Source organism: Neolamprologus multifasciatus, chromosome 1 (genome assembly GCF_963576455.1).
Source record: "Neolamprologus multifasciatus chromosome 1, fNeoMul1.2, whole genome shotgun sequence".
NCBI lineage: Eukaryota > Metazoa > Chordata > Actinopteri > Cichliformes > Cichlidae > Neolamprologus > Neolamprologus multifasciatus.
In genome coordinates, this window is record NC_140439.1 from 36788751 (window position 1) to 36804742 (window position 15992).

The following is a 15992-nucleotide window of genomic DNA, read 5'->3' on the forward strand; positions in this document are numbered from 1 at the left end:
AAAGATTTGCAGACAGTCCATACACTCAAAAATGCCATGATGCTCATTTTAATTTAATTTAATTTAATTTAATTACAAGTTTTCGGTGTAATTTGGCTACATAAGTAAAATGAAAAATGTCAACTTTAATGCAATTTTATTAAATAAATTCCCAGTTAATCCCAAGCACAATTTCCTTAAAAAAATTAGCATAAATAATTATTTGATTTTATCAGTTTCATTTTACTCTGAATTATTGCTTCATGTTCAATAAGAAGGAAAATCACTCATCTAAATGACACCGAGTCTATAGTTTGTTTGGCTGCCTTAATAATATAATTGGAAAGTTATTGCTGATGTTCTACTGTTTCTTATGAGATAATGATCCTAGGAGCTCAAATGAAGAACGTATTTGAATGAATGAACGCATGAATTCCTTGACTGAATTTTACTGCTGTTTTTTCTGTATTTTGTTCTGTGTTTCTCTAAATTTTCAAGTCTTTTCTTCTCATAAATTCGTGATATTTTTGCATTAAATTTGACAGATGACCTCAGGGTCAGTAAATGCTCTCTTCACTATTTGTTACTTGAGTGGTTGTTCAGCTAAAAACAACCTGAACAAAGAAAAATATATCTTTAATTATTTTACAATAAGTGTTTGTGTTTTACTGTATTAATGTGAGGAGGTGTGGTGAGCATTATGTGTATGAGCAACACAAATCCAGTATTACTAAGGTTTGGATAAAAAGAAACACCTTTCTCTGCCTATAGGGTGTCATGCAAAAACAAGGTTATAGTCTTTAGCCTGAGTGGCTTTGACACTTTGACAGCACTGCTTCTGCAGGCTGATCTGTAACATCTCCACATAGCAGTAACCCAATAGTCCAGAGGTTTCCACAGTATTTTGGACTCTGTTGGTTGGATGCTTCTTTTCTCCATCAGCAGAAGCTGGAGAACTTTATTGTTGTTTTAGTTGGAACCTATATCTACCAAACATTTGGGGTTATGCAAATGATTCTCATCCATGACAGGTGTTGAATAGTTGGCAGATTCTTCTTCATCCTGCTGGAGACTTTGACATTTTCCTGTCATATTGAAGGTTTTCCTTTGCCTTTCTCATGCACTCATGCACAGTTGCTACCGCTCTAATTATAGTGATGCTCCCAAATGCGTGCCACATTACCCAACCCGGTGGTTCTGTGGAATTATAATGAAGGCTGCTGCATCTGTTGGTCCTCAGGAGGTATTTGATTTCCTTCCTACCTCTCATATTTGAGAAGCATATTTGCCACCTGGGGATGCCTCCCTAAGGAGGGAGTCACAGGTTCCCCGGAGGGAGAAAAGTGTGAATGTGTGATGGCATTCAGGGCACTCTTCAGACTGAGGATGATAGGATTGAGAGTACCATCATATTTCTCGCACGAAGTCAGGTGTGACACTGAAAAGGCTGGAGTTTCTTTCAGGAAAATGAGAAAAGTTCTGAGAGGAAGACACTTAAAGATCCCTGTTCAAATCACGCTGAGGCATGTACACTAACCAGTGCTCTGTGTAAGAGATTAGAGTCGGAGATATGGGTGTACAGAGAGATACTTTAGATACCTTGTAGAGCCAAAGTTTTGTGTCATATGAGCAAAAATACAATAATTCTCACTTCATCAAGAAAAGGAGGCTAAAATATTTTGCTTATATGATGCAAAACAACAAATACCGTCAACTGCACGTTATACCCAAAGAGACGACTGATGAGAGAAAAATGTCCTGACTCAAGAACTTTCACCAGCAGTTTAGACTAAACACACTGATATTGTTCAGAAACACTACAGATAATAAAGTTCACGGTGATCACAGCGTCGGTGGTTTGCTAGTTTGACAGAGATTAATGAGAAATCTGTCAGACTCAAGAGGAATGGATTTGAGATTAACATTTAAGGGCAGAAGGTTGAATCTGATGCTGAAAACTGTGTTTTTTTAAAGAACGGTCATAGTGACTTAAGTCATACACAACTGTGTGACTGAGACGTTTTCTAAACTGAAACCTTCTGCTTTAAAAGGTCAGTTCAGATGATGCTGTGTCTTTCTGCTGCTATCAGGCACATACGTTTTCTTTCAAATGTGTCCGTCATTGACATTTCTGCCTTCACCTCTGTCCACTGGAAGTGAGTGGAATCAGCTAAAGGACTTAAAACAATTTTTTCAAGAGTTCAGCAGCCATGACTATGTCCTTCTTTTCAGTTTTCTATGGTTCAAGTGGTCAAAGTGGTCAAACCAGAAGATTATTGATGTGGTAGCTCATCCAGCTCATGATCCGTCACAGTTCACAGGTTATTAATAAGCTAATATGTTACTGTGGTCATGTGTGAAGTACAGAAAGAAAGATATACAGTAAGTATTGTTGTTGTTTGCAACAAGCTTGCAAACAGTCACACCTCGGGCAAATGTATCTAATTTCACTCAAATCTGACTAAAAAGTACCAGTAAAACAACAAATATGACCTTGACATTGAGCAAAATTAAGTGAGGACCCATCACTGTGTGCAGGTTTCATTAAAGTTGGCGGGTTGTGGCTGGAGCCTCACTATTACATAATGAGGCCAACATGGAAATGCCATGAAGTTCAGTTTAGGGTGCAATGATACACAAAATTTACAATTCGGTTCGATACTTTGGTGTCACAGTTCGATCTTTTTTCGATACAAATTTTTTTTTATGCCTTTTTAATTTGTCATTTATTAAAATTATAAATATATGTTTTAACTCAAAAGTACAGTTTTTAAATTTAATGTTGCTGGAACAACAAAGGGATAAAATAATAAATCTATCTGATGGAGAAATCCCTCATCTTTGGAAAAGAGAGTTTATTACAGAGAAATGGCTCTTTCCAAAATAAAAGCTATACTATAAGCTTCTTCTGGGCTATATTCTCAGCAGCATATTAAACATATCAGGTCCCCATAAGGAGAATCATGTGCTAACGGCTGTCTAAATGACTCGGGTAAAGTTTGTAGCATGCTGCTTGTTGTTTTTGTCTGCTTCCACTTGTCTTTGCACTAGGATGATGTCGGAGTAAATGTGCAGTCATATTCGTTGTGTTCCCACTAGTGCTGTCAGCGTTAATCTCGTTGAAATGACGTTAACGCCACAACACGGCAAATCTCCGTTAACGAGCTACCGCGGATCGCCCCGTGCGTGGGGCTGGACGGCCAACACGTTAACAGCTAACTGCGCTAACACACTAGTTCCCACCAATATAATTGAGCATTGCGTGGCACATCTAACATACTGTTTTACTTTTGTCCATGACGCGCTTACCTTAAGGGTCATACGTCACATGAAAACCAAAATAGTTCCAAAGGCCAGATCTGAATGAGGGTGGGGGAGGTTCAATCTGCCATGTTGCAATGAGCTTAGCTTCTGTCTCGCTAGCTTGCCCTGCGCTCAGTGGATCTGCGTTCGACTACCCCGCCTAGGCTGCACTGTCGAGCGCAGATCCACTGAGCGCTCAATACAAACAGCATCGGCAGAAGAAAAGTTGATAAAATAAATTAAAAATTTTGTATTGGTCGATACATATGCGTACCGAAAGCACTGTATTGAACGGTTCAATATCGATATGAGTATTGTTGCACCCCTAGTTCAGTTACCTCCACGTATCTTCACTTAAAACTCACTACAGAAAGGAAACACTTCTCCCAGACTCCCATTTTAATTAAACAGCATTAGAAAGCATCATGGGCGCAACTTTGTGCTGAACATTGGTGGGTCAAGAGCTCTCTCTAAATAAATAAATCTGGGTAAATTCCCAGATGATTAAACATGCAACTACTGTATTTAGCTGGTAATAACTTAAATGAGTAAAGAAAATCAACAGCCTATTTGTGCAAGATAATTCAAAATTTTATTGGGGGCATTATATTGGCTGGGTCTGATTAGCCCCCCTAACCCCCCTGAAAATTACGCCCCTGGAAAGCATGTTTGCAGCCTGGTTTGTCACTATGGATAGTTTTTTACATAATTTATCCCGGTGTTATTCTGGTAAGGGTTCGAGGTGCGGGTGTACCTGCTTGGCTACACAGGTGTGCTAACGCTGCACTTCAGCTAATATGAGTGAGTTAAATTGAACTGTTTGCCCCGCTGTGTAGAACAGGCTGTCTAAAAAGTGTGTGCTTCAGTTTTGGTGAGTGAAACTTGAGGATTTTATCTGTTTGTTAGGCCACATTAATTAGTAGGTGCATGTGTCCGTGCATAAGTACAAGTTATGAGTACAGCTCAGTAAAAAAGCTCGAGCGCTCCATTCTGTTATCCAAATATGGCCACTTTTAGCTCCATAAAAACAGCTTCCACATTGAGACTTTAAAATGCAAAGTTCAAAACTGATGGGTGACATCACTGGTGCCAAGGTCCGGACTCTAACTGTTTACATTGTGATGTGTGAGTTATCCTTTAAATGTCGCTTTTTATCTCCTACACAGCCATAAGAACTGGAGGCTCACCTCGACACAAAGAAACCAAAAACATTCACAGACAGCACTGCCAGGCGCTCCCTGAAGACAGCGGGCAGGTCTAGTGGGAGAGTGCTGAGGGCATTCAGATGGAAAGCAGAGTGTGTTTGTGCATGGGCTAACTTGAAAGACCTGAAGATTATCAAAGAGATTTAGGAAAATAAATTGGCTGGATTCTTATGGGTAAGGAGGATTATTGGAGAAGAAAACAGATTGTTTAATGACCACGCTCTCTGACTCTGGCCCTTTAGCTCCTGGATCATTTCCTTCCGTGGGTACACATACACGAGTCCAAATTTGCCCTTTCCTCCCTCTCTGCTCCTTTCATTTCTCAAAGTCTGTCATCCAAAGCGAGGGAGTGCGACTGCAGGAAGATGGCCCATTAAAGATAACCCTCGTCTCTCTCCCACTGTGGCCAATCTGACTCTCTTTAGCCAGCTTGGGATTGAAAATCCTCTTCCTTTTTACTCACTGGAACACAAAACAAGGTTCATAGAGCAAGGAAATCTGAAAATGATCCATTAAACAAGTTGAAAAGCAGTGCGGTGCAAGAGTCTTTTCAACTGATTCCACAGTATCTCCGACTACTTGCTCCATCTTCACCCTTGTTTCTTTCTTTTGCCTCATTTCAATTCCTTTTTTTCTTTGCCTTGATCTCCACTTTCATGCCGGGCACTTAAAAGGTTTATGTAGAAAACTTGATCCAGTAAAGAAATGAATAGACTGGAAGGGTTTTTTCTCCATGTTTGTATGGTCAGACTTCCATGTTACAGCCAAAGGGATTACAGAAATAGACTTTTTTCCCTTTAAAGTAGAAGAGGTCGATGTCTGCAATTCTGCAAAGTAATGAGAGACACTAGCAAAGCTCATCACTGCACTGTTGAACCTTGAGGTACTGTATTTCGCAGTGCATCTTGTACAGTATACATAAAAGCGAGCAAGAGTGATTTTGTTCATGGCTGGAATACGGCTCGGTCACACCGAGGTATGCAACCAGCTGCGTACCTCAGCTGACTTCTAAACTTGTTTTCGAGAAGGCTTGCAAAAGCTCTGCTTCAGCTGCTTTTGAATTTTTCTCCCATGTGTCCAACAGATTTAATTAAATGGTAACCTTTTGAACAGACTTGCATAACATTGTAATGAGGTGTCCTCTGGGTTACTTTAATACATTTTTTAAGCAAAATGCAAAACAAAAACGATGCTCATCTATAATGCTGTGCGAAGAAATGTTCATGAAAAAGATGCACACACACACCGTAGGAGAAAGTTTAAAAACACGATCCCGTGTGAATGTTGTGCACATCTTTAACATGTTATTCACACTTTATTAGGTACACCAGTTTGGCTGCACGTTAATGCAAGTGTCTAAACAGCCAATTACATGGCAGCAACATACATTTGGACACTGAGGTGTAGTCTAGACGACCTGCTCAAGTTCAGATGGAGCATCAAGATGGAGAAGAAAGGTGGTTTAAGTGATTTTGAGCATGGCATGGTTGTTGGTTGAGGCTACAATTCACACAGGGTCACCAAAACTGTACAATAGAAGTTTTAGGAAATCGTTGTCATCCTGCCTTATATCAGTGGGAACCAGTGTTGGGAAGGTTACTTTTAAAATGTATTCCATTACAGATTACATGCCCCAAAATGTATTCTGTAACGTATTCCGTTACGTTACTCAATGAGAGTAACGTATTCTGAATACTTTGGATTACTTAATATATTATCATGCTGTTTACAACTACATGAATGTACTATTGCTGTGATTTATTACTGTTACTGAAGGTCCCGAACCGTAGTAAAGGGACCTCTGGCTAATACGGTGGGTTCTGTGTCGGGCTCGTAGCAGAAAACTAGCTTTACTTTGTTGTCTGGGTCAACTTTGCTAGCGAGAGACAGAGAGAGGCGTTGAAAGGCTGCTCCAACAGAACTTATTGTTTCAGAGGAAAACACGAACACGGTGTACAGTCGAGTCTTAATAGCTTACTTACAACTGGGCTCGTCAGGCACTCTTCTTGGCTGCAGTGGTTATTATTATATTTACAAGCTTCCAGCTCCCGTTTCTGCTCGATTACAGCTCGTACTTTTCCTTTTTCTCCCTCCCTCGCTCACAGACACATAACGTGTATGGCAGTCCATTCTCCCTGCAGCACGGACTACACTGCCTATGATGCTACATTCTTTAGAGCTATACCTGTAGCATTCTGCCTATTAGCTTAGCACAACAACAACAAAAAGGCCTCTCTCACCCAGGAAACACGCAGAGAGAGAGCGTCACCCTGTAACCATGGCAACCGTAACGCTGCCGCCTGGAACAACAGAACGTAGCTGTCAAACAAAACCAGTGTTGCCAACTTAGCGACTTAGTCGCTATATTTAGCGAGTTTTCAGACCCCCTAGCTACTTTTTTTCTACAAAAAGTTGCTAAAAAAAAAAAAAAAGACATGAAAGCGCATATTGCTTTTACTCTCAAGAAGCAGCGGGTGCTGTAACGCAGTCAGTTCTTCTTTTATTCTTTTACTCTTATGCTGTTTTGTGGATCACAAGGTTTAAAACTACTTATAAACACACATACACAAAGTAACTCCACCAGAGTGCCTATTTCGGGTCACTTTTGTCGGTCCAAGCCCGGATAAAGGAGCAGGGTTGGAATTGTGACATTAAAAAAACAATAATTGCTAAAATAAATTTAATTTGTAGTTCTAAATAAATTCTAAATGCATTTAGGACGTTTTTTACTCACTTTATGTGTCTTTCACGATGTTATTTCTCTCTCCAACAACATAGATTACAATTACATTAGCATGACCAATTATGCAAATTAGGTGATGACGTCATTTAGCGACTTCTAGCGACTTTTAGGACAGCCAATAGGATTTTCCTTACTGAGGAGTTGGCAACACTGAACAAAACCCAAACAGTCCTGACCCGCCACAATATGAAACAGGGAAGTAGCGCCGTGTAATCCATTTATTTCAACAAAGTAACTGTATTCTAAATACCACCTTTTTAAACGGTAACGGTAACGGAATACAGTTACTCATATTTTGTATTTTAAATACGTAACGGCGGTACATGTATTCCGTTACTCCCCAACACTGGTGGGAACTATATGGCAATCGCTGAGACCCTTAGTACCTAATCAGCATTTTTAAACCCCAAACCGCTCTTGCTGACCATGTCCATCGCTTTATGACCAAAGTGTACCCATTTGTGATGGCCGCTTCCAGCAGGATAACACTGGAATGATAACCATATTTTAAACCATTTAAAATTCCCTCAAGCTGTCAGTAGGATGTGAAGCAGCAAGTATTATGGCTCAGTGTTCAACACATTCATGTGCTGTGCCGATAAGATAAAACTGGTGAATGAAGACGGATTTACGCTTCTGCGCTAAATCTGCGCTGTATGTGTGTTTACTGTTAATTCTTCTTCTGCTGCTATTTTTTCTGAGTGGAAGAGAGCGTTTCTACTTGAAACTCTACAGGCAACTAGATTTTTGCAGCAGAGTAACAGAAACACACCAGCACAGGTTTAAATGCTCGCAGCATTGGTCATTTGCATCGGCTTTGTCATTGGCTGCACGGGAACATCACACAAGTCAAAATTAAGCCACAGGACTAGGCTGTGTCTTTCTGCAATACTGATATGTACCACAAGATGGTGTAGTGAGTCAAGTTAACCTATTTTAACAATAAGAACATTTTCCTATTTACACGGGTAGGCAGGGAAAAGGAAAAGCCTCGTGAGGAACCAGCGATAGAAGGAAAAGAAATCGAAAAACAAAAAAAAAGAGCAGTAAACACCTAAAAACATCTCTGTGGCCACCCACTGGTAACATGATGCCACCTGGTGGTGAAAGGTTTAAAGTACGAACATTTGAAAGAACTTTAACTTTACATGGCTTTAAAATATATGAAACAAAGTTGCCTCCACATTGCAACATGTAGGATGGAAGAGGTGAGGTTCAAACTCCACGACGGATCATGAAGCGATGGACTCTTGACTACTTGGATGTGCAAGTAAGGGTCCTTTTCACAAACAAGTTCAAGTTGATGCAATACTGCAGATGACGTCCTATAAAATAAATAAATGGCATGTTGATACTTTTAAAATTACAAAGTTGAATATGAGCAAAAACATCCACCAGTCACAGCAGGCATCTGATATCTCCTCCTCCTCCTCGGGTTAAACTGTATGCTGGTCGTTTTGCTGTGTTTAGATTAGAACAATCACTTCCCTTACACAGACTGTTAGTAAGTGAGAAGAGATATGACAATCAGTCTTGAAATTTTTTAAACGTCATAAAAAAACGATTTTACCTTAAAAAAAAAAAAGTCAGAATCTGCAGTATGTGCACTCTTAGTAACCAAGAGTGCACATACTGCAGATAAAAGGACCTAAAAAAAGAACAGAATAATATGGTGGTGTTACCCTGATCATTGACAATAAACTGGACTGGGCTAAAAACACCACAGCACTTTACAGGAAGGGCCAGAGTCGTCTCTATTTTTTGAGGCGACTGAGGTCCTTCCACATCTGCCAGAAAATGCTCAGGATTTTCTACGAGTCTGTTGTGGCCAGTGCGATCCTCTATGCTGTTGCATGCTGGGGGAGCAGGCTGAGGGTAGCAGATGCCAACAGACTCAATAAACTAATCCGTAAGGCCAGTAATGTTGTGGGGATGGAGCTGGACTCCCTCAAGGTGGTGTCGGAGAGGCGGATGCTGTCCAAAATAAAGACAATGTTGGATAACACCTCCCACCCACTCCAGTGAGAGACTGAGATTACCAAAAAGCACCACTGAACGACACAGGAAATCTTTCCTGCCTGTGGCCATCTCCCTGTACAACGCATCCACTTAACACACTGGTTACTGCTACAACTACACATGTTTCTTTTCCAGCTATTTATTAATAAGTGACTTATGTATATATATGTATATATTGTACTATTCTTAGTTAGCGTATTGTCTGTCTTGTTAATGTTGGTTTATAATGGAGCACTGTAACAAAAAAATAATTTCCCCCAGGGATCAATAAAGTATTCTGATTCTGATATAGAGCACAGACACATTTGGCTCCACTTTAGTGACATTAACTCACTTATTATGAACCTAAATCAAAGATGGAATACTTACAAGAAAAGTTTAATATTCAACTAAAGTTTTGGGAGCGAGGTCAGGGTGTTAGGACGCCTTAAACCAAGAGTAAGTAAGTAAGTAAAATTTATTTATATAGCACATTTCACAGATAAAAATCACAAAGTGCTTTACAATAAGATCAGACATACAAGTTAAAATTAATTAAAAGCCTGTTTGTATAAAAATGTCTTCAGCTGCTTTTTAAAGGAGTCAGTAGAGTCTAGACAGCGTAAAGACAACAGCAGAGAGTCCCACAGCCTAGGTGCCAGTGCCTGAAAAGCCCGATCCCCACGTGTTTTAAACCCAGTACGTGGGACCACCAGTAGCCTCTGACCTGAAGACCTAAGTGCTCGGGATGAAGCATGAGGTTTCAACAGGTCAGAGATATACTGGGGAGCTTCACCGTGCAGAGCTCTAAAAGTTACAACTAAAATTTTGAAATGAACCCTAAAATTTACAGGCAACCAATGAAGAGAAGCCAAAACTGGAGTAATGTGTGACCTCTTATTTGTACCAGTTAAAAGCCTTGCCGCTGCATTCTGTACAGACTGAAGGCGATCCAGAGCTGATTTGTTGAGACACGTAAAAAGACGTGGCACGGAAAAATAAAACAAAGAAGAATCTCTGCTTTGGAAATATGAACGTGGCAGACGAATGCATCTGTGGTGGAAATGTAACTGTAGTCAGGGCGAGATATTCTCCATCAGGGATAACCGCTCGCTTGCTTTTAAACTTGCAGTGTCTGCTGCCTGTGCTGACACACTTTTGCAATTTGTGACACCAAATGGGATCGACGACTGCCTGACAAAGTCCCACATGACCTACATGCATTACCACCCACAGGGAGTGACCTCAGATACATTTCTCAGCTGTTAGCTTTGCAGCTTTCAGACGCAATTAATAAAGTTGGAGTAAAACAAAAAACAAAAAAAACTTCAAAAATGTCATCATGTACAACTTTGCAGCTCTGTTACAAAACGGTCTAGCTGACACCACAGAGCTGTCTAGTGTCTATGGTGTGTCTAGTTGTGCTGTTGTTCACTCTGACGACAGATAAAAAGAAAACTTGCTAACAGGCCAGTGATTGAAATCAAGACCGCTATCATCAAAAGAAGATGAGGTTTTCCATCTGGACCAATTTATATTTAGTGGTTTATTAGGCGGACCCCACCACAGAACAGAGCAGGCGTCAGTGACAACAGGAAAGAGGCTGATTAAGCCAAACACAGCGTGAAAAGAAGGAAATGAAAGTGAGGTGGGTTGCAAAGCTGCTTGCAGATGGAGAGGTTTTGGGCAGGCTAAAGCAACTTAAACAGTGCACACTACACCTAAGATATGGTATTGGCTGCTACTAAGGTCAGCTGATCTGCATGTTGCTTGATTAATATTGGCTGAGAAACAAAATTAGCTTTTGTTGCATTTTTAAAAATTGCACTTTTTTTCATAGCGGTATGTGTTAGCAGTAGCAGCTAGCATATTTGTGCTAGCTGCAGTCAGTGCAGTCAGTCAGTGGAAATGACATTCATTTCCACGAAAAGTAAAGCAGAGCCACCAGAAGTCCAATGAGAACATAAAGCTGCAGCAGTCTCTGGACATGTAGTCTCAACAGAACATAGTAAGTAATCAGTAACTAATTACTGATTACTTCCCCCAAAAAGTAATCCCATTACTTTACTGATTACTTATTTTCAAAAGTAATTAATTACTTAGTTACTTAGTTACTTTTTAAAAACGATTTACAACCTGAATAGGTGATAAAGTGATAGATCTTTCAGCCCAATTCTACTTTTTCTGCATAATCCATCATACAAAATGTAATCAAATGGAAAAGTCTCTTTTTTTTTTAAACTTGTTTTATCAGTTTTAATCTTTTAACTTTATGCATCAAGCAAAAAAATTAATTATATGCAACATTCTCTGACTTGAAGAAATTAGTTTAACATTTAAACCTATTTTCTGCACATTCCAGCACATAAAATAATTTTTTTTGTGTGTTTACACTCAGTCTTTCAAATAGATGCAAGTAAAACACAGCAGAAAATAAATAAAGTCAAAGACTAGCGGTCATGTTGCTCTATTTTCACCTGTAAAGCAGGAATGGGTAGGCGGAGGTTTACCCTGGTGCAGGTGTGCAGCGGTCAGTGGAAGAATCCGCGAGTTTCTCTGTGAGTTTCCCATTACGTCGTAGCTACTCGGTGCTTGCTCGGAGGTTTAGGGGTTTTTTCGCTGTAAAAAGAAGTTTTCTTCCCACGCACAGCGGACACTAATGTTTTTGTCACTTTTTATGGAATCAAACTCAAAGTAAGGTCAGTACTTCCACGCTTTAAACGCTGCACGCTCATACTCTCTCCCGCACTCGATATATGATCCATTGTTGATCTGCACACAGCTGTTGTCACGAACATGGCACCCGCTTACGTCACTGTCATGAGACATTCTCGCAAAAAAAAATCATAGTTTTAGTAACGCAGCGTTCCTACAGGAAAGTAACGGTAATCTAATTACCGTTTTTGCAATAGTAATCCCTTTACTCATTACTTGAAAAAAGTAATCTGATTACAGTAATCTGATTACTTTGATTACTGTAAGGTGAGGTGGGGGGTGAGAGGAAGTGAGTTACTTGTAACGCGTTACTGCCCATCTCTGCTTGACACCGCCAAAGATTTTGAAGTTTCCGATTTAGTGGCGTAAGACTCAAGTCTTTGCTTTTTACGGCTCACAGTGGGATTTCATACAAAGTGCAGAGAGGGATAGGGCCTTGGAGCCAAGCTGGAAAAAGTGTGAGGCTGGGCAGCAAAGGGTTCAATTATCTTGAAGTCTTGCTCACACATGGGGGGAGACTTGAGCAGGAGATTGACTGATGCACCATGATGCCATACCGCTATAGTGAAGATAGAGCCGAGCATAAAGGCTAAGAAGTCGCCTCTCACCTAAAGGCAAAGCTGTGAGTAATAACCAAATGAATAAGTTCATGCATACACGCTGCTTCCTCCAAAGAGTGTCCTCAATCCATCCCATCCCTTTGATCGAGGAGCCACGTGATCCGGGCAACTCTTCTTACATTGCTGCCCCACCGCCCCAGACCCAGATAAGTAGTAGAAAATGGATGGAAGAATCAATGGACCCAAGTCCTACCTAATTTCCTGCAGAGTAAACTGTTAGAGGTGCATGGGAAATGTAAGAAAAGCACCTGGAATGAGCCTTAACTAAAAACAGGCTGCTGAGAGCATGCGGTCCTTTAAAGACACAAGACAGGAGTAAAATCCCACTTTTCCTTTTTGAATTGCCCATCATTTTTAATCCTGCCACGTAAAAATGTAAATTAAAAGTCAGACAATAATTATCTCCTAACAGGTCTTTGAGATAGATTTAATTTTCTTTCATCCTCTGCGCTGCACACGCATGCCGACAGAATTTCAAGCTGTTCTGTAAGGTGAGGTGGGGGGGTGAGAGGAAGTGAGTTATGGATATGCCATTTTATCTTAATTTCCTCAGTCTGTGTGCATGCAAGAAATAAGGAGACATACTGATGGATTAACAGGAGATCTTGTCACCGAGCTCCCGGTTACTAAGCATCATCTTCTTAATCACTCTTAATTTTCCGTTAACTTTTATTTTCCTGTAATCTTGATGTGTTTTCGGACGACTCCAGCAGGAATGGGGATGTTATCCCTCAAGGCTCTGAGGTGAGCAACGCAAGACAAATAAGCTGTGAAATGCTGGGTGTCAAATAAATGAACCAAAATCACTGCAGTCACAGCCAATCAGACTAGAAAACACCAATCTGCACGCTGCTCATATCCTTGATCACTCCAACCTCACTCACCACTCAGGATCTGTCCTTGCGCGAGTTTCTTTCTGACTACTTGCATCTGTGCCGTGGATCTTCTCCAGAGTGAATCATTTTTAGAAAGAGGAGGAACAAGGAGCCAAATTTGCTGAGTGGAGTGACTACTAGGATGGCATGGGATGATTGCTCCTTACTTGAACCTCCTGAATGGACAGCGAGGGTCAGCGAGTGACACCCAGGTAAATATCATCTCCTCCAGATGTTTCTTGCACACTCTGAGCAACATTTAAAATACCAGGTTTCAATTTTTTATGCTCAAAAGATGTCAGTGAATACTACTGCTGCCATTCGTCGTTTGAAAGAGCTGGGCTGAGGTCTGCAATGTCTGCCCTCCTGCCAGTGAGTTTCACCAGAAACACCCCAAAACACGTTGACTTAAAAACTTTATTTTCACATCCACGTCTTCTCATTTCAGGCATGTTCAAGCTGGGACAGCGGCCGCTTCAAGCCGATACTAGAAAGTTTATATTTTTAAAAACACTGACAAAAAGTGGAAATGTCCTTATAAAAATGTTATTATATACATCATAAACAGCATGAGCTATAAAAATACCTTCATTGACAAGTCTTAAAGTGAACCTAGCACCATAATCACAATCGAGTGATAATTGTGTCGCATTCGATATGACATAAACCGCCTTTCAAACATCGTCGTGTTACAACACGAGCCCCGCCGATCCCAGCTTCCCTTTTTGTTATTCCTTTTGCCGACATGCTTTTACACCAACCGAACACTGGTGACGATCCAAAGGCCAGTTCCTGCTTTGCTCCAGTCAACTTACGCTCCACCTTTGAGAACTATCTCTGCTAAAGAAGCTACTTAACAAACAGCAAAACTACAATAAGAGCCACAAAAAGAAGAAAGAAAATATAACAAACGTAGTCGTTTAAATTGGCATAACGGAACTTAACATGCATTAAAATAAACAGATAAATATTGAAAGGTTTTTTTAAGCTGTGGTAAATGCCTTTGTAGGCATCGGTGAGTCTGCACCTCCACTACTTGGCTAGAGCTTCAACTCTGTCAGATTAAATACATTAAATACACTAGCAATAAAAGAGCTGCCTTAGAATCAAAAATATATGGATTAGACTTGAAAATATGGAAATCTTTTCTGGTTGAGGGATCGCGTGGTTTTGTGAGGTATGAACACGTCCCTGTAGAGTGAAAAAAAACGGACTTGAGTCGAGAGCTCGGGCTCCTCCCTTGAAAGCAAAATCGCTTCCCTACAGACACATTTTGCGTCATTTAGTGTGTAATTATTTGACACAAATATTAACGGCTTATAGCCCTGTCAATCGCTTTTTAAACATTCCTTTCGAAAGAACGCCGTCAATAAAACATTTCATCGTTTGTTCTGAAATGTGTGGACACGAGTCATCGCAGCCTTACAAACGTAACCTTTTGATGCAACAACCGAACCAATCGGAGTACCGTCGCTGAAACGACTGGACTACTGCGATGCAGTAGATTTAAAATGTTTCCTCCGCCGCCTCGCTGACGGACAGAAACCTCATGAAAAGCTTGTGAAAGCACAGGGTGGGGGTCAAAGTCAGGACGGGGAGGGGGGAAAGTGCATGCGTCACTCTGCTGTTTGGAGGCTTGCTTGTGCTTCTGACTGCTGCTGCTCTTTGTTCAGGATGATGCTGATGATGTCTCCCTCGTGCTCCTTCATGTGCTCCATCAGTCGCTCTTTGCTGGTGGACTCGAAGCCGCAGATGCAGCAGCAGAACAGGAGCACACAGTACTCCATGCCGGGGCCTGGCGGGGGGAGCTGGCCTGTGCGTGGGTGGCTCTGGGACTGAAGCTGCGCGGGGTCCTTCCCCTGGGGGCTTACGGACTCGGGGGACCACTTTGAAGGATCTGTGGGAGGTGTGGAGAAGCCCACTGGGCTGTCAGCTGACAGAGCGGCTTTAGTTGCTGATGTGGGTGTTAGCGGTGGATCCGCTGTGCTCTTTGCTTTGTCCTTTGAGTGCGGGGACACTGCTGCAGACTCTACCACCGCAGATAACTTCTGAGGAGCTCTGAAAGAAGCAGAGAGTAAAATCATGAGAAGAAAAATGTCACCCTCAGCGTTTGTACGGGACTGGCACTTTACAGAGTTTTGTTTCTTCCCCCACTGGGAGGACGGTCAGGTCGGTGTACCGGCCGTCCACGTAGTAAAAAGTAAAAATAAGTGCAGACTAACACAGTTGTTTCATTTTGTGGGTGTAGAACATGTGTAGAGGTCAGAGGTCAAATGTGACATGATATGCTAAATCTTTATATGGTACTTAAACAGCACATTTGTAAGACTCATAGTTTCCAAGTTAAAAGGCTTTTTGCCAATTTTCCACCAATCACCATCAGTCACTGAGCACCTTTGTGGATGCAAAGCAAATTTTAAATGGGACTCAGAGGTATACAATATTTACAAATTAAAAATAATTACATTAAAATGGCTCATAATACTGTAAACAATCCAGCAACATTTCCAAACAAACTTGCTCAGTGCTTTTATTATTCTACTGTCGTGAACTT

The 15992-nt window shown here is 41.0% G+C and overlaps 1 protein-coding gene across 3 annotated transcripts in view; it reads right to left on the reverse strand.

The window, feature by feature from the left end:
• Positions 1-1940: 1940 nt before the first annotated feature.
• znf507 (zinc finger protein 507) overlaps positions 1941-15992 on the reverse strand; it is a 49093-nt gene continuing 35041 nt past the window's right edge. For all 3 annotated transcript variants that reach the window (XM_085184477.1, XM_085184344.1, XM_085184404.1), the window contains one exon: positions 1941-15496. In XM_085184477.1, coding sequence (XP_085040603.1) covers positions 15055-15496 — 442 coding nt within the window. In that variant the 3' untranslated portion in view covers positions 1941-15054. The remainder of the gene's footprint in view (positions 15497-15992) is intronic.